This window comes from Acanthochromis polyacanthus, chromosome 24 (assembly GCF_021347895.1).
Source record: "Acanthochromis polyacanthus isolate Apoly-LR-REF ecotype Palm Island chromosome 24, KAUST_Apoly_ChrSc, whole genome shotgun sequence".
In the NCBI taxonomy this organism is placed as follows: domain Eukaryota; kingdom Metazoa; phylum Chordata; class Actinopteri; family Pomacentridae; genus Acanthochromis; species Acanthochromis polyacanthus.
In genome coordinates this window covers 434,428-453,252 of record NC_067136.1, presented here as the reverse complement: position 1 = coordinate 453,252, position 18,825 = coordinate 434,428, and the positions used below count along the sequence as shown (strand labels likewise).

The 18,825-nt window shown below is 41.4% G+C and overlaps 2 protein-coding genes and 1 long non-coding RNA gene across 4 annotated transcripts in view; all 3 read left to right on the top strand.

Annotated features, from left to right (window-relative positions):
* LOC127532603 (high affinity immunoglobulin gamma Fc receptor I-like) overlaps window positions 1-10,798 on the top strand; it is a 70,271-nt gene extending 59,473 nt beyond the window's left edge. The window contains exons 8-9 of the mRNA XM_051944573.1: window positions 10,289-10,439; window positions 10,577-10,798. Coding sequence (XP_051800533.1) covers window positions 10,289-10,439; window positions 10,577-10,689 — 264 coding nt within the window. The 3' untranslated portion in view covers window positions 10,690-10,798. The remainder of the gene's footprint in view (window positions 1-10,288; window positions 10,440-10,576) is intronic.
* LOC127532610 (high affinity immunoglobulin epsilon receptor subunit alpha-like) overlaps window positions 1-18,825 on the top strand; it is a 175,850-nt gene that overhangs the window by 77,699 nt on the left and 79,326 nt on the right. The window lies entirely within an intron of this gene.
* On the top strand, window positions 4,978-6,426 carry LOC127532652 (uncharacterized). The gene is made up of 3 exons (XR_007940184.1): window positions 4,978-5,092; window positions 5,321-6,190; window positions 6,265-6,426. It is a non-coding gene; the product is annotated as an uncharacterized LOC127532652 (long non-coding RNA).

Below are 18,825 nucleotides of genomic sequence, written 5' to 3'. Positions count from 1 at the left end.
AGGATTGTTTAGCAGCTGAGAACAAATATCATTACAGTAGGTGTTTGTCTGACAATTCAGTATCTAAATTTAAGGAAATAATACCCTCACTGTTTACTTCAGCAACATTTACTGATAAATCAGAAGGCAATTATTATTATTTTACCCCCACAGAAGTGGATTATTATGTTAATAATGCTTCAGCCTCACTGCGTACAACTCTTGATAGTGTTGCACCTGTAAAAAAGAAAGTTCTATCTCAGAGAAGACTTGCTCCTTGGTATAATTCCAGCTGCGGACTTTAAAGCTGGAAAGAAAGTGGTATTCCACTAATTCAGAGGAAGTGTATGTGGCTTGGAAAAATAGTCTAGTAATCTATAAAAAAGCTCTTCGTAATGCCAGGACAACTTATTATTCATCTTTAATAGATGAGAACAAGAATAACCCTAGGTTTCTCTTTAGCACTGTAGCCAGGCTGACAAAGAGTCAGAGCTCTGTTGAACCTTGTATTCCTTTAGCTTTAACCAGTAACGACTTCATGAGCTTCTTTACACATAAAATAGTTCTGATTAGAGATAAAATTAATCTGGCCCTTCCTACAAATGTCACAGATGCTTTAGAATTGGCTGTTAGACCTGATGAATCTTTAGAATTGTAGCAAGACTGCAAAGGCCCTGGAATTCCTGAGCTGATCAAAACTCAGATAAGCTCTCCCTCTCTCCAGCACTGACCAACACCCATCTCTATAGGAGGATTGAGACATTTGTATTTCTGTAGGTTTTCATTCACAGAAGGATGGAGCTCCTGTGAACATTTAAACCCCTGGAATAACTTCTTCTTTTTAAAAGACAATGACTTTCAATTATATGCTATGGATGTTTGTTTAATGAACTTTCATGCTAAAATCCCTTTTCAGCTGTAGGAGACCCTCAGCCGGAGACGTCTCTGCATTCCACAGATCAGATAACAAGTCGTAAAACTTTATGGCAGAAGGCTGGAGTCACCCTCTCACTCTCTTTGACTGAAACAAAGAGACTGGAACTGAACTTACAAAACCTTGCCAAATTAATATTTCTGGAATGTATTTTGTGTTTACAGAATTACCAATGTCAGTGGAAATCATTCATCATTAACATATCCGAAAATCAAGATTCTATCTTTCACAGAAGCTGATTTATTAATTTGTGATGTTTAATCTGATTCCTTCTTTATTACTCCATTTAGGTTGAATGATGACCATTGTATTTACCTGTTACCAAATCTCTGACTTATTGTTATATTCTCACTGTGATACATATTTTTAATGTCATAAACATAAACATATAGTTATGAATGAAATGATTCACATAATATGAACATACACACGTGGACAAAATTGTTGGTACCCCTCAGTTAAAGAAGGAAAAACCCACAATTCTCACTGAAATCACTTGAAACTCACAAAAGTAACAATAAATAAAAATTTATTGAAAATTAAATAATCAAAAACAGCCATTACTTTTGAATTGTTGATTAACATAATTATTTAAAAAAACAAACTAATGAAACAGGCCTGGACAAAAATGATGGTACCTCTATAAAAGATTGAAAACTATTTGACCAGAGTGACATGATTAACTCAGGTGTGTCATTTAATTGACATCACAGGTGTTTCCAAACTCATAATCAGTCAGTCTGCCTATTTAAAGGGAGACAAGTAGTCACCCTGCTGTTTGGTGAAAAGGTGTGTACCACACTGAACATGGACAACAGAAAGCGAAGGAGAGAATTGTCCCAGGACATCTGAAAAAAAATGATAGACAAACATCTTAAAGGTAAAGGCTATAAGACCATCTCTAAACAGCTTGAAGTTCCTGTGACAACAGTGGCTCATATTATTCAGAAGTTCAAGACCCACGGGACAGTAGCCAACCTCCCTGGACGTGGCCGCAAGAGGAAAATTGATGACAAATTGAAGAGACGGATCGTTGGAATTGCATCCAAAGAGCCCAGAGCAACCTCCAAAGAAATTAAAGGTGAACTCCAAGGCCAAGGTACATCAGTGTCAGATCGCACCATTCGTCGTTGTTTGAGCCAAAGTGGACTTCATGGGAGACGACCAAGGAGGACACCACTGCTGAAAAAAACTCATAAAAAAGCCAGACTGGAATTTGCAAAAATGCATGTTGACAAGCCACAAAGCTTCTGGGAGAATGTCCTTTGGACAGATGAGACCAAACTGGAGCTTTTTGGTAAGGCACATCAACTCTATGTTCATAGACTCAAAAACCAAGCATACGAAGAAAAGAACACTGTCCCTACGGTGAAACATGGAGGAGGCTCAGTAATGTTTTGGGGCTGCTTTGCTGCATCTGGCACAGGGTGTCTTGAAAGTGTGCAAGGTACGATGAAATCTGAAGACTATCAAGGCATTCTGGAGAGAAATGTGCTGCCTAGTGTCAGAAAGCTTGGTCTCAGTCGCAGGTCATGGGTCTTCCAACAGGACAACCATCCAAAACACACAGCCAAAAACACCCAAGAATGGCTGAGAGAAAAGCGTTGGACTATTCTAAAGTGGCCTTCTATGAGCCCAGATCTGAATCCCATTGAACATATGTGGAAGGAGCTGAAACATGCCATTTGGAGAAGACACCCATCAAACCTGAGACAACTGGAGCTGTTTGCTCATGAGGAGTGGGCCAAAATACCTGTTGACAGCTGCAGAACGCTCATTGACAAATACAGAAATCGTTTAATTGCAGTGATTGCCTCAAAAGGTTGTGCAACAAAATATTAAGTTATGGGTACCATCATTTTTGTCCAGCCCTATTTCATTAGTTTGTTTTTTTAAAATAATTATGTTAATCAACAATTCAAAAGTGATGGCTGATTTTGATTATTTAATTTTCAATAAATTTTTATTTATTGTTACTTTTGTGAGTTTCAAGTGATTTCAGTGAGAATTGTGGGTTTTTCCTTCTTTAACTGAGGGGTACCAACAATTTTGTCCACGTGTGTATGTATTAATCTACACATTTAGGAACATGCCTGTCTCTTTCACACAACTGAAATATGGTGGAGAGATAGACAGATCGTGTTTTAATCGTTTAATATCCCAATGTTTTAATTCCCTCTGGAGTAGTTTTCCATCTCTCCTCTTTGAGACAAAGGAAGGGGTCATGTTACCACCCAGAGATTCACGCCGAAGCTTCCCTCCGCCTTGGGGTCCTCCCATGGTCCCTTTGGCCTGATATAAGCTGAAGCAGCCCCCACCTTCGCTCTCTTACCGACTCTTCTCTCTTGCCTCTTACGTACCTTACCCTCTCTTCCTCATCTGGCCCTGAGAGGCCAACCAAAGTCTCTCTCATTTTTCTCTATCTAAAGCGCGTTTTTCCTATCTTTGAAATTCCCTCACCATCTCAGTTTGTTAACTATTTATCTTTTAACATTTTTGTAACTTAAGGAGACATTTTGCTCGTTATTCGTTTTACCAGCATTTATTTTTCTTAATTTTGACAATTTTTCATCAACACCCGTTTTTCTTGGCTAAAGCCTGAGAACCATCATTTTAAACCAAGCAACACTCAGCTGAGAACTCCGGAGACCTACTGGATCGGGTCTTTGCATAGAACCGATCAACCCGCGGCAGGACATCCAGGCGGCCATAACGACGACACACCGCTCCGAACCTGCCAGTCAAGACCGTGTGCATAATCTGATGGCCTCGCAAGTCCCAGCCCCATGACGGTTCACTTCAATAACTCCAGCTGAGTTTGCTCTGATTCCATTCTATGGGTGATGTACTAACCGCTTGGTCATTTAATTCATTTAATCAATTTATTCTTTTACAAATCATTAGAATTCTTAATCTGAACTAATTTCAACAGTTTCTACATCCAAACCATCAACATGTCTTTTAGATCCTATCCCAACTAGACTCTTCAAGGAGATTTTACCTTTAATTAATTCTTCAATGTTAGATCTGATTAATCTCTCTCTAGTAACAGGCTATGTACCACAGGCTTTTAAGGTTGCTGTCATCAAACCTTTGCTTAAAAAGCCCACTTTAGATCCAGATGTGTTAGCTAACTATAGACCGATATCCAACCTACCATTTCTCTCTAAAATTCTGGAAAGAACAGTTGCAAATCAATTATGTGAACACTTACAAAGGAATAATCTGTTTGAAATGTTTCAGTCAGGCTTCAGAGTGCATCATAGCACAGAAACAGCTCTAGTGAAAGTTACTAATGACCTTCTCATAGCATCAGATAATGGACTAGTCTCTATACTTGTTTTGTTAGATCTTAGTGCAGCGTTTGACACAATCGACCACAAAATTTTATTACAGCGTCTAGAACATTCAATTGGCATTAAAGGGACAGCACTGGACTGGTTTAAATCCTACTTATCAGATAGGTTCCAGTTTGTGCATGTCAACAATAGTTCAGTCCAACAGGAATGTTCATGGTGAATCAAATCCAAAACAATCCATGAACCAATCAGTAACATGAACAGATTGTACTTCATTCTACTGACCACTAGAGGTCCTACTGGAGCAATGTGTGTTTCTGAAGCCTTCAGGAATGAACCATGTTTGGAATAAAGAGTGGAAGCTTCAACAGAGCCTGGATCAGCATCACTAACCATAGGACCATAAAATAACCAGTAGACTAAATAAACATAGTTTGGAGGAAACATCAGCTTTAAAGCTCCTACACTGACACACTTTTCTTTAATTCTATTAATGAACTCATGTTTGATGCATGAAGACATTAGGCTGTCAGTGAAGGCATCACACTGTCAGAGAAGGCATCACACTGCTGGGTACCTGAAGGCATCACGCTGTGAGGTACCTGAAGGCATCACACTGTCAGGTACATGAAGGCATCACACTGTCAGGTACATGAAGGCATCACTCTGCTGGTTTCTCCTCTTTCTGACCACATTTCAGAGGTTGAAACTCAGAGACGCTCTCAGACTGGCAGCAACTAAACCTCTGATTTCCTGTCAGCTTCAGAGAAACCAGAGCAGAGAGGCAGGAAGGAGGAATTTACTGATGAGACAGAGCTGATCAGAGAGAGGATCTAATACCAGCAGCTCAGGATGGAGGGAACATCTCTGCTGTGGATCTGTAAGTTATCTCTGATTGTCTTTGGGGGTTTGTGTGAAGTTTAGCTCAAAAATAAACAACAATAATTTCAGTTGATGAAGTTTCCTTTGAAAGGTCAGTGAGACTTCCAGTGTTGAACGTTCTGCTACAAAGATCAGAAGAAGCTTCTTTAAATGTTGGAAACAGAACCATGGAGGATTTATGTTGGAGATGAAATGTTGTCTCAAACTAACCTTTGTGTCTCTTTAGCTCTGAGCTCTCTGCTGTTCTCCACAACAGACCAAGGTAGGTCACCTTCCTCTGTAACCGTCTGAAACTCACCAACAGCATGTTGGTCTGGAGATGTTGGACATTTAAAGTGTTGAAATTTCTATCAGAGCATGAGCAGAACAAGTTCCCAGTGGAGTCATCTGTTTCCTCCTGACAAATCTAAAGCTGTGAAGCAGATCTGTTGTTGTAGTTCCTCAAACGTCCACTTGAGGCTCCAACGGTCCCCACAGAGCTCCATCAGAACAAGACAGAGAAGGTTCATAGATCTCAAAGGTTCAGTAAGATTGTGACTTAAAGTTGTAACATTCAGAGGATGTTTGGGGGATTTAGTCACAGACTGGGTTCCATAAAACTCCTTTTCCAGATGTGATCAAGTTCTTAGATTACAGGAGCTTCTTTAGAAATCATTTCTGTGACATGATATATTAGCAAAGGTGGAACGTTTTTGCCTGCACAGTGTCGTGTCAGCGCGATAGAACAGATCTTCTTATTTGAGACGACACCAATCAGCTATAACATCATGACCACCTGCCCAGTATTGTGTTGATCCCCTTTTTGCTTCGAGGCCTGGACTCCACTGGACCCTGAAGGTGTTCTGTGGTATCTGGACTCCACTAGACCCTGAAGGTGTTCTGTGGTATCTGGACTCCACTAGACCCTGAAGGTGTTCTGTGGTATCTGGACTCCACTAGACCCTGAAGTTGTTCTGTGGTATCTGGACTCCACTAGACCCTGAAGGTGTTCTGTGGTATCTGAACTCCTCTAGACCCTGAAGGTGTGCTGTGGTATCTGGACTCCTCTAGACCCTGAAGGTGTTCTGTGGTATCTGGACTCCACTAGACCCTGAAGGTGTTCTGTGGTATCTGCACTCCACTAGACCCTGAAGGTGTTCTGTGGTATCTGGACTCCTCTAGACCCTGAAGGTGTTCTGTGGTATCTGGACTCCTCTAGACCCTGAAGGTGTTCTGTGGTATCTGGACTCCACTAGACCCTGAAGGTGTTCTGTGGTATCTGCACTCCACTAGACCCTGAAGGTGTTCTGTGGTATCTGGACTCCTCTAGACCCTGAAGGTGTTCTGTGGTATCTGGACTCCTCCAGACCATGAAGGTGTTCTGTGGTACATGGACTCCTCTAGACCCTGAAGGTGTGCTGTGGTACATGGACTCCTCTAGACTCTGAAGGTGTGCTGTGGTACATGGACTCCTCTAGACCCTGAAGGTGTCCTGTGGTATCTGGACTCCACTAGACCCTGAAGGTGTTCTGTGGGATCTGATATGTTAGCATCAGATCCTTTCAGTCCTGGAAGTTGGGAGGTGGGGCCTCCATGGATCAGAACATCCCTCAGATGCCGGATTGAACTGAGATCTGGGGAATTTGGAGGTCAACACCTCAAACTGGTTGTTCTCCTCAAACTCTTCCTGAACCATTTCTGCTTTAAGGCTGAAAGAGGCCATCAGGGATTAATGTTTCCATGAAAGGGTGTAGACGGTCTGCAATGCTTAGGTAGGAGGTTCATGTCAAAGTAACATCCATGTGGATGGATGACCCATGGTTTCCCAGCAGAACATTGCCCACAGCATCACACTGCCTCCACCTGCTGGTCTTCTTCCCATAATGCATCCTGGTTCCATGTGTTCCCCAGATAAGCATCTGGACACCCACATGAATTTTGAGTCATTTTGGACTAATTTTGTATAAACTTAGCTAATTTTAGATGGATTTCACCTCATTTCAGACACAAATTAGACACATTTGAGGATTTTTCCATAGGTTCCAGTCATTATGGACTATTTTTGGGTAACTGTTAACCATATTTGTGACATTGTGGACACATTTTGAGTCTAGTTTTGTGTATTTGCAATGATGTGTGCAGCTTGAAGCAGAACAGGGGACACAAGGACAAATTTGAATGCATTTTGGACAAGTTTTGGTCATTTGGGATGAGATTTGGATAATTTTGGACACATTTTTGATAAGTTTTAGTCATTTTGGACCAGCTTTGGTTGTTTTTTTGACATTTTTGACATTTATTAGTGGTTTTGTTTACTTGCAACAGCACGCACAGCTGGGAGAAGAACAATAACAAGGAGGTAACGATGAGTCTTGTCTGTCCATGACCCTCTTAATGGTTCACCACTGTTCCTTCCTTGGACCAGTTCTGATAGATCCTGACCACTGCAGACCAGGAACACCCCACAAGAGCTGAAGTTCTGGAGATGTTCTGACCCAGTCATTTTGTCAAACTCACTCAAATTCTTACCCTTGAACATTTTACTGCTTCTAACATAAACTTTGAGGACAAAATGTCCATTTGCTGCCTGATAAATCCAACCCATTAGCAGGAGCCATGACGAGGAGATGATCAGAGTTATTCACCTGTCAGTGGTCAGAATTAACATTCTGATTGGTGTTCAGTAATAATGACACAGCAGGAAGGAACAACTACTCTACTACACTACACTGGCAGAAAAAGATTCAATCTGTCAGACGCCAAACATACCAGGATGTCCGACTCCATCTGGTGTGATGTTTGGGTTTGAAGATAAATCGTCGATATCAGAGAATACACTTGATTCAAGGTGGAGGTAGGAGTACATCAGGGATCAGCTCTGAGCCCCTTCTTGTTTGCTATGGTGATGGACAGGATGACAGACGAGGTTAGACAGGAGTCTCCATGGACTATGATGTTTGCAGATGACATTGTGATCTGTAGTGAGAGCAGGGAACAGGTGGAGGAGAAGCTAGAGGCGTGGAGGTTTGCCCTGGAAAGGAGAGAAATGAAGGTTAGCCGCAGCAAGACGGAGTATCTGTGTGTGAATGAGAGGGACCCAAGTGGAAGAGTGAGGTTACAGGGAGAAGAGATCAAGAAGGTGGAGGATTTTAAGTACTTAGGGTCAACAGTCCAGAGCAATGGAGAGTGTGGAAAAGAGGTGAAGAAGCGTGTAAAGGCAGGCTGGAACGGCTGGAGAAAAGTGTCAGGTGTGATGTGTGATAGAAGAGTTTCAGCTAAAATGAAAGGAAAGGTTTACAAAACTGTGGTGAGACCAGCCATGTTGTTTGGTCTGGAGACAGTGTCCCTGAGGAAAAGACAGGAGGCAGAGCTGGAGGTAGCAGAACTGAAGATGCTGAGGTTCTCTTTGGGAGTGACCAGGATGGATAGGATCAGGAATGAGAACATCAGAGGGACAGCACATGTTAGAGGCTTTGGAGATAAAGTCAGAGAGGACAGACTGAGATGGTTCAGACATGTCCAGAGGAGAGAGAGTGAATATATTGGTAGAAGGATGCTGAGTTTCCCACTGCCAGGCAGGAGGCCTAGAGGAAGACCAAAGAGGAGGTTTATGGATGTGGTTAAAGAGGCAATTGATTCGCTGTGGCGACCCCTGAAGGGAAAATTCGAAAGGAAAATAAGAAGAAGAGAATACAATTGATCCAAGATGATGATGTGACACTACAGGCTGAAATAAGAGCAAGACGGTCAAAGCTGAAGGTACAAGTAGTAGAAGTACTTAACAAGGGCAGCTGTCGTACTTTTTATTGAAAGGGAAAAAAAGAATGAGGAGCCAAACAATTCTCTGAGGTTGGGGTGGATGGACGGGTTGTTGTAAAACACACTCATTCTCCTGCAGTGATTTGTTTCAGTTTAAAAATCACAAACAAACGCAGCACTGAATAACTTCAGCTCTCCTGATGACACACTGCAGCTCAAAGCCCTAAATTGTTTCTTTACTTGTTCATCCAGCTCATCTGACTGTAAATCCTAGAAGATCTCAGTTTTTTAGAGGAGAGTCTGTTTCTCTGAGCTGTGAGGATGAAGACAGATCTGCTGGATGGACTCTGAGGAGAAACACCACCAGAGAAACCAGAACTGTATGTGGAAATGACTTCGGAAAATGGTCTGGTTCTACCTGTAACATCGACTTCATGATTCAGTTTGACAGTGGAGTTTACTGGTGTGAGTCCATGGAGGCAGCAGCCAGTCAGAGCATCAACCTCACTGTTTCTGGTAAGATGAGCTGTGCAGTCAGTGCTGATGAAGCTGTGTGTGAATGGATGAAATGCTGTAGTTTGTCTCTGTGTTGAGGTGGATCAGTGATCCTGCAGAGTCCTGTCCTCCCTGTGATGGAGGGAGATCCCCTCATTCTGAGCTGTCAATCAAAGCAGGACTCCCCCCTCCCAGCTGCTTTCTATAAAGATGGCTCCCTCATCAGGACTGAGCCCGGAGGTCACATGACCATCCTCCATGTTTCCAGGTCTGATGAAGGCCTCTACAGGTGTAACACCAGCAGTCATGGAGAGTCTCCATCCAGCTGGATCTCTGTCACAGGTCAGGATTCTTCTACTGAAAGAGACACACAACATGAGGAGAAACACACAACATGAGGAGAGACACACAACATGAGGAGAGACACACAACATGAGGAGAGACACACAACATGAGGAGAGACACACAACATGAGGAGAGACACACAACATGAGGAGAGACACACAACATGAGGAGAGACTCACAACATGAGGAGAGACACACAACATGAGTAGAGACACACAACATGAGTAGAGACACACAACATGAGTAGAGACACAACATGAGGAGAGACACACAACATGAGGAGAGACACACAACATGAGGAGAGACACACAACATGAGCAGAGACACACAACATGAGGAGAGACACAACATGAGGAGAGACACACAACATGAGGAGAGACACACGACATGAGCAGAGACACACAACATGAGTAGAGACACGCAACATGAGTAGAGACACACAACATGAGTAGAGACACACAACATGAGGAGAGACACACAACAATCACATCTACAAACAGAAACAGAATGACTGAAAATAAACATGAAATGAGCAGAAAGAGTCACATGATCAGGTTCTCTTCTCTCTTCAGGTAAACCTACAACCTCAGCTCCGCCCCATTCCGCATCTCCGCCCCCTTCCTCAGCCCCTCCCCCTTCTTCAGCTCCGCCCCCTGTCTCCTCCTCCCTCCATCTTGTCTTCAGGCTGCTCTGCCACCTGGTGGTGTTCTGTCCATACTTCATCTCTACTGGCCTCATGGTGTCTTTGTATCGACACAGAGCTACAGGTACTGATCAATCACTGACCTGTTAATCAATCAATCAATCAATCAGTCAATCAATCCTCTGATGATTGACAGCTGTCTCTAACTGAACTCTTCATGTGTTGATAAATTATTTTCTTTCTGATCTTCTCTGACTGCAGGAAATGACTTTCCTGTCTCCATGGTGATGGCCCCGCCCACACAGGCTGAGCAGGGATTGGATGATGACTATGATGACATCATCACTGCTGTGACCACGGAGCATCAGTTCTGAGCTGAACTCAGGATCCTCCAATCAGAAAGTGTGTTTATTTTATCATGTAATTGTGCTGTTTCCTGTCTTTGCGTTCACTTTGTATCATTGCTGGGGTTTTTTTATTTCTGTTTTCTTGTCTCTCTGTGCTAATTTTGCATATTTTTGTTTGTTCTGGGGAAAAAATGTGTTCTAAATAACAAAATGGCTTAAAATGACTCCACGTTTCACAAATAATTTAAAGTTTCTCAAAATATATGTGAATATTTGTCAAATTATTCCATTAAATGACTCCAGAAAACAAAGTGACTCAGTATTTGTTCAGTGTGACTCAGAAAGTACTGGACTGGACTCACTGTTTCCTCATCACTGATGTTAGAGCAGAAAAACACACAAAGACTCAGAAAACTACAACAGAGACACAACATGACCAACAACAGACTGAAAACTACAACAAAGACACAACATGACCAACAACAGACTGAAAACTACAACAAAGACACAACATGACCAACAACGGACTGAAAACTACAATATAGAGACACAACATGACCAACAACAGACTGAAAACTACAACAAAGAGACACAACATGACCAACAACGGACTGAAAACTACAACAAAGACACAACATGACCAACAACGGACTGAAAACTACAACAAAGAGACACAACATGACCAACAACGGACTGAAAACTACAACAGAGAGACACAACATGACCAACAACAGACTGAAAACTACAACAAAGACACAACATGACCAACAACAGACTGAAAACTACAACAAAGAGACACAACACGACCAACAACAGACTGAAAACTACAACAAAGAGACACAACACGACCAACAAAAGACTGAAAACTACAACAAAGAGACACAACATGACCAACAACGGACTGAAAACTACAACAAAGACACAACATGACCAACAACAGACTGAAAACTACAACAAAGAGACACAACATGACCAACAACGGACTGAAAACTACAACAAAGACACACAACATGACCAACAACGGACTGAAAACTACAACAAAGAGACACAACATGACCAACAACGGACTGAAAACTACAACAAAGACACAACATGACCAACAACGGACTGAAAACTACAACAAAGAGACACAACATGACCAACAATGGACTGAAAACTACAACAAAGACACAACATGACCAACAACGGACTGAAAACTACAACAAAGAGACACAACATGACCAACAACGGACTGAAAACTACAACAAAGAGACACAACATGACCAACAACGGACTGAAAACTACAACAGAGAGACACAACATGACCAACAACAGACTGAAAACTACAACAAAGACACAACATGACCAACAACAGACTGAAAACTACAACAAAGAGACACAACACGACCAACAACAGACTGAAAACTACAACAAAAATACACAACACGACCAACAACAGACTGAAAACTACAACAAAGAGACACAACACGACCAACAACAGACTGAAAACTACAACAGAGAGACACAACACGACCAACAACAGACTGAAAACTACAACAGAGAGACACATGACCAACAACAGACTGAAAACTACAACAGAGACACAACATGACCAACAACAGACTGAAAACTACAACAAAGAGACACAACACGACCAACAACAGACTGAAAACTACAACAGACAGACACATGACCAACAACAGACTGAAAACTACAACAGAGACATAACATGACCAACAACGGACTGAAAACTACAACAAAGAGACACAACATGACCAACAACGGACTGAAAACTACAACAAAGAGACACAACATGACCAACAACGGACTGAAAACTACAACAAAGACACAACATGACCAACAACGGACTGAAAACTACAACAAAGAGACACAACATGACCAACAACGGACTGAAAACTACAACAAAGACACAACATGACCAACAACGGACTGAAAACTACAACAAAGAGACACAACATGACCAACAACGGACTGAAAACTACAACAAAGAGACACAACATGACCAACAACGGACTGAAAACTACAACAAAGACACAACATGACCAACAACTGACTGAAAACTACAACAAAGACACAACATGACCAACAACGGACTGAAAACTACAACAAAGACACAACATGACCAACAACGGACTGAAAACTACAATATAGAAACACAACATGACCAACAACAGACTGAAAACTGCAATATAGAGACACAACATGACCAACAACAGACTGAAAACTGCAATATAGAGACACAACATGACCAACAACAGACTGAAAACTGCAATATAGAGACACAACATGACCAACAACGGACTGAAAACTACAACAAAGAGACACAACACGACCAACAACAGACTGAAAACTACAATATAGAGACACAACATGACCAACAACAGACTGAAAACTGCAATATAGAGACACAACATGACCAACAACAGACTGAAAACTGCAATATAGAGACACAACATGACCAACAACGGACTGAAAACTACAACAAAGAGACACAACACGACCAACAACAGACTGAAAACTACAACAAAGACACAACATGACCAACAACGGACTGAAAACTACAACAAAGACACAACATGACCAACAACGGACTGAAAACTACAATATAGAAACACAACATGACCAACAACAGACTGAAAACTACAACAAAGACACAACATGACCAACAACGGACTGAAAACTACAACAAAGAGACACAACATGACCAACAACAGACTGAAAACTACAACAAAGAGACACAACATGACCAACAACAGACTGAAAACTACAACAAAGAGACACAACATGACCAACAACAGACTGAAAACTACAACAAAGACACAACATGACCAACAACAGACTGAAAACTACAACAAAGAGACACAACATGACCAACAACGGACTGAAAACTACAACAAAGACACAACATGACCAACAACGGACTGAAAACTACAACAAAGAGACACAACATGACCAACAACGGACTGAAAACTACAACAGAGAGACACAACATGACCAACAACGGACTGAAAACTACAATATAGAAACACAACATGACCAACAACAGACTGAAAACTACAACAAAGACACAACATGACCAACAACGGACTGAAAACTACAACAAAGAGACACAACATGACCAACAACAGACTGAAAACTACAACAAAGAGACACAACATGACCAACAACAGACTGAAAACTACAACAAAGAGACACAACATGACCAACAACAGACTGAAAACTACAACAAAGACACAACATGACCAACAACAGACTGAAAACTACAACAAAGAGACACAACATGACCAACAACGGACTGAAAACTACAACAAAGACACAACATGACCAACAACGGACTGAAAACTACAACAAAGAGACACAACATGACCAACAACGGACTGAAAACTACAACAGAGAGACACAACATGACCAACAACGGACTGAAAACTACAACAAAGAGACACAACACGACCAACAACAGACTGAAAACTACAACAAAGAGACACAACACGACCAACAACAGACTGAAAACTACAACAAAGAGACACAACATGACCAACAACAGACTGAAAACTACAACAAAGAGACACAACATGACCAACAACAGACTGAAAACTACAACAAAGACACAACATGACCAACAACGGACTGAAAACTACAACAAAGACACAACATGACCAACAACGGACTGAAAACTACAACAAAGAGACACAACATGACCAACAACGGACTGAAAACTACAACAAAGAGACACAACATGACCAACAACGGACTGAAAACTACAACAAAGACACAACATGACCAACAACTGACTGAAAACTACAACAAAGACACAACATGACCAACAACGGACTGAAAACTACAACAAAGACACAACATGACCAACAACGGACTGAAAACTACAATATAGAAACACAACATGACCAACAACAGACTGAAAACTGCAATATAGAGACACAACATGACCAACAACAGACTGAAAACTGCAATATAGAGACACAACATGACCAACAACAGACTGAAAACTGCAATATAGAGACACAACATGACCAACAACGGACTGAAAACTACAACAAAGAGACACAACACGACCAACAACAGACTGAAAACTACAATATAGAGACACAACATGACCAACAACAGACTGAAAACTGCAATATAGAGACACAACATGACCAACAACAGACTGAAAACTGCAATATAGAGACACAACATGACCAACAACGGACTGAAAACTACAACAAAGAGACACAACACGACCAACAACAGACTGAAAACTACAACAAAGACACAACATGACCAACAACGGACTGAAAACTACAACAAAGACACAACATGACCAACAACGGACTGAAAACTACAATATAGAAACACAACATGACCAACAACAGACTGAAAACTACAACAAAGACACAACATGACCAACAACGGACTGAAAACTACAACAAAGAGACACAACATGACCAACAACAGACTGAAAACTACAACAAAGAGACACAACATGACCAACAACAGACTGAAAACTACAACAAAGAGACACAACATGACCAACAACAGACTGAAAACTACAACAAAGACACAACATGACCAACAACAGACTGAAAACTACAACAAAGAGACACAACATGACCAACAACGGACTGAAAACTACAACAAAGACACAACATGACCAACAACGGACTGAAAACTACAACAAAGAGACACAACATGACCAACAACGGACTGAAAACTACAACAGAGAGACACAACATGACCAACAACGGACTGAAAACTACAACAGAGAGACACAACATGACCAACAACGGACTGAAAACTACAACAAAGAGATACAACATGACCAACAACGGACTGAAAACTACAACAGAGAGACACAACATGACCAACAACGGACTGAAAACTACAACAGAGAGACACAACACGACCAACAACAGACTGAAAACTACAACAAAGAGACACAACATGACCAAGTTTGTCGAAATGTGCTAAAGGCATGTATGAAGTGTATGTATGTAGTATGTAACATGTAATAAGAGCAGTGTTGGGCAAGCTACTTGGAAACTGTAATGAGCTAAGCTAGCAGCTACTCCGTGTTAAATCAAGCTTTACTACACTGAAGCTATGACCCACAGAAATGTAGCAAGCTAAGCTACAGCAATATGACCAAAGTAGCCCTTTAAGGTCCAGGCAATTTCCGCCCGAAATTTCTACTGAGATTTACAGAAAGTAAATTGAATGCTGTTCTTGAACTGTTTGGAGTACATGCATGGTTGGGGTCTCATTTGAAAGCTGACAACCTGAATTTTCACCCAGTGCAGTCAGAATTACTCTAGGTGCTACTGGCACAGAGTATTTCATGTTGGCACACACTGAATTAGGATGAATTTTTTTCTCGCCTACATTTTTTCCCTAATAAAACACCTGAAAATCAGTGTGGCAGCACTGTAAGAGCTTGAAAACACAATATTGCAAAAGCCTGGGGTCTTACATAGTTCAGGTCAAAATTTCAGAGCAATACTACAAGAAATGAGTGTTTCACACATGTATTTGTACTGATATGCTCCGCCCCTGTCAATGTTGGATACGATCTTTATACACTGTGCACACTCTTTACAGAATGGTATAAATTCATTTTCACTTAATTTTCACATTATTTTCATTCCAAAAACTCATAAAGAACTCAAAAAATCACTTCAGATAGGCTTCAGTGTCGATCACACACACAGATTGAGAGGAATACAGAGAAACAGCAGGTGGAGCCCGGAGCTCACGAATGAAATATCATATAAAGCCGCTGGCAGAGGCGGGATTTATATTCAAGCCATTCAGCAAGCTCATTGGCTACCAGGCCTGTCAATCTAACGTTTCCTCCGGCGTGATTTGCTGAGAAACAAGTCAATCAAGTGATGTAATCGATATCTGTCAGACTCGGCCATGGTTGGCTATATCGCCGAAGTAGGCGGAAACGAGTCACCTGATTGGTTGAAGTTCGGTTTGAAGCGGTAGAGAAGTCTCCAGTATCCATTTTGAATCGCGAACAAAGAAAATAGGACCGTGTATGATAAAGTTATAATAGAAAGATGCAGTGAATATGAAACGCACAGCGCCACCACGCGCCGTGTGCACGCGCACGGAGCCGATCGTTTTCTGGATTTTTTACCTATTTCGAGACATGTTTTGGCCAAAGTATTATACTGGATTGTTTCCTCTGGATGGCTAAGCTTGGGTTCTGGCCGGTTTTTGTGGATTATCTTCTTTTATGACCAGAAACGAGCGTCCAAACTGCGTCGACAGGTGAGCTGTGCACGTTTACATGACTTGTTGTTTGTTGGATAAATGTGTTTATATTACCCGCTGTGGTAATCACATCTGAAAGTGGTTTATACCGGCGGATTCATGAGAATCTCAGCTTTCTATGTGTGTATAGTGTTTGTATAATCGTGTTTGCAGTGTCCTGCTATTTTTAAAAAAGCGTATACCGATAAAAAAAACGTCCCGCCCGCGGGCCGCCGTACTTTAACGGGTACATTCAAGTTACTTTTTTTCTTACCAAAAAATTTCAGGGACTAATGAAGTCAGTCAAACGGAGACAAGAAAATGCTGACTTGTTTATTATTAAACCATCATTTTTGTTCTCAGTAAGTTGATACACTGAGGAATATGTGGAGCTATATTTAAAATGAATCAACCTTTTTACATTAGAAATCATTGTTTTGATTTTCTTTTTAGTTTGTATTGCAGACATAATGTATCTGATAATTAAGTTGCAGTAGCTTATATTAACACACCACTTACATTGGAGGGTATAATAGGTTACATTTGATATCATTTCCATATAAAGTAAGCAATATTATAGTAAGACAATATTATACATAATTTGGGTATTCACGTTGGGTATTAAATCAAGTTTTATTTCTTAAGTCTAATATCTATGTAAAATCATTCAATGCTTTCCCAAAGTGCTGTATCCACTACTACTTAACTCAGTTTTGGTCTTGAGTGTAAGATTAAGATATTTAATCATTTATGCCGTCACTTTTGTTTCCCTTTCTGTTATTTTTCTCAGCCATTAACAGTAATACTGAAGAAGACAGATTTTGGTTTTACTGTTACCTCGTTTTCTCCCATACCTCTTCCCTCCTATATGTATCATTTTAATTATTTAATCCCCCAATTTATACACATTCACACACTGCCACCACAACCTTACGCTTAATTTAATTAATTTACTGCCACGCGAATTTTAGATGTTGAAAAGTAGCTCGTTTGTGTGTGCATCTTATACTGCGGTTGACATGTGGTGGTTAGCTAATTGCTGCTGGTTGTGCATATTCGGTAGTCACCTGTATATGGGTTCTCTGATTTGTATTTGACGTCTTTGAAGTTGACAGAAACTTCGCCTTGGGCTGGCACCGTAGGCATCTGAAAACGACTTTTCTCCGTTTTTTCACAAAAACTGATAACTATTTAGGTAGGGCCACGGTGACTCTGACTCCTTCTCTGCCATCTCTCAGTGAACTGAAGCGAGCGTCTGTGTGTGTGGATCCAGTGCAAGGGATTGTTGAATGACGACGTTAACAGTTCCTCCGCTTCTATTGGTCGACACAGACATGTCGGCGTTTTGAGATGATGTCATGCTCCTCTGCCTGCAGCGAGCCGGCTCATTAGCTGAAGGACTTACGGCTGTGTAGAACAACACAGCCGCTGCAAATCAGTAATCAGTGCAGCATAAAGTCTGGCACTCTCCACCATACTGATGCTACATTATTGACTCACTCTCCCCGCCATGCCATGCACTCTGCTACCTGCTCCACGCCGTTGCCGTCTCTTAGACGTTTCCCCCCGGACTCTGCTTCCCTCTTGGATTATTACTCTACGCCCCACGCCTCGGACCCCGTTGCTTCTCCCCTGGATACCTTGCCAGCTCCCGGCCATCATTTCACTCCCCGCCCTGCTCAGCCTACTCAGCCTTCTCCCGTCCTCCATAACCCAGACTAACTGTAAGCCACCTTTCCCTCACTTTAGTTAATTTATTTAGCCTTACTTCGGCCTTCGGATCTGTTCTTGTTTAGTTAGTTTTACTTTATTCTATAGCTTTTTCTCAGCCCTCTGGCCCTCCTTTAGTTTGTCAATTTGGTTTAGTTTTCCCTCCTGCCTTCTCTCCCTCCCGCTTATTTATTATGAATT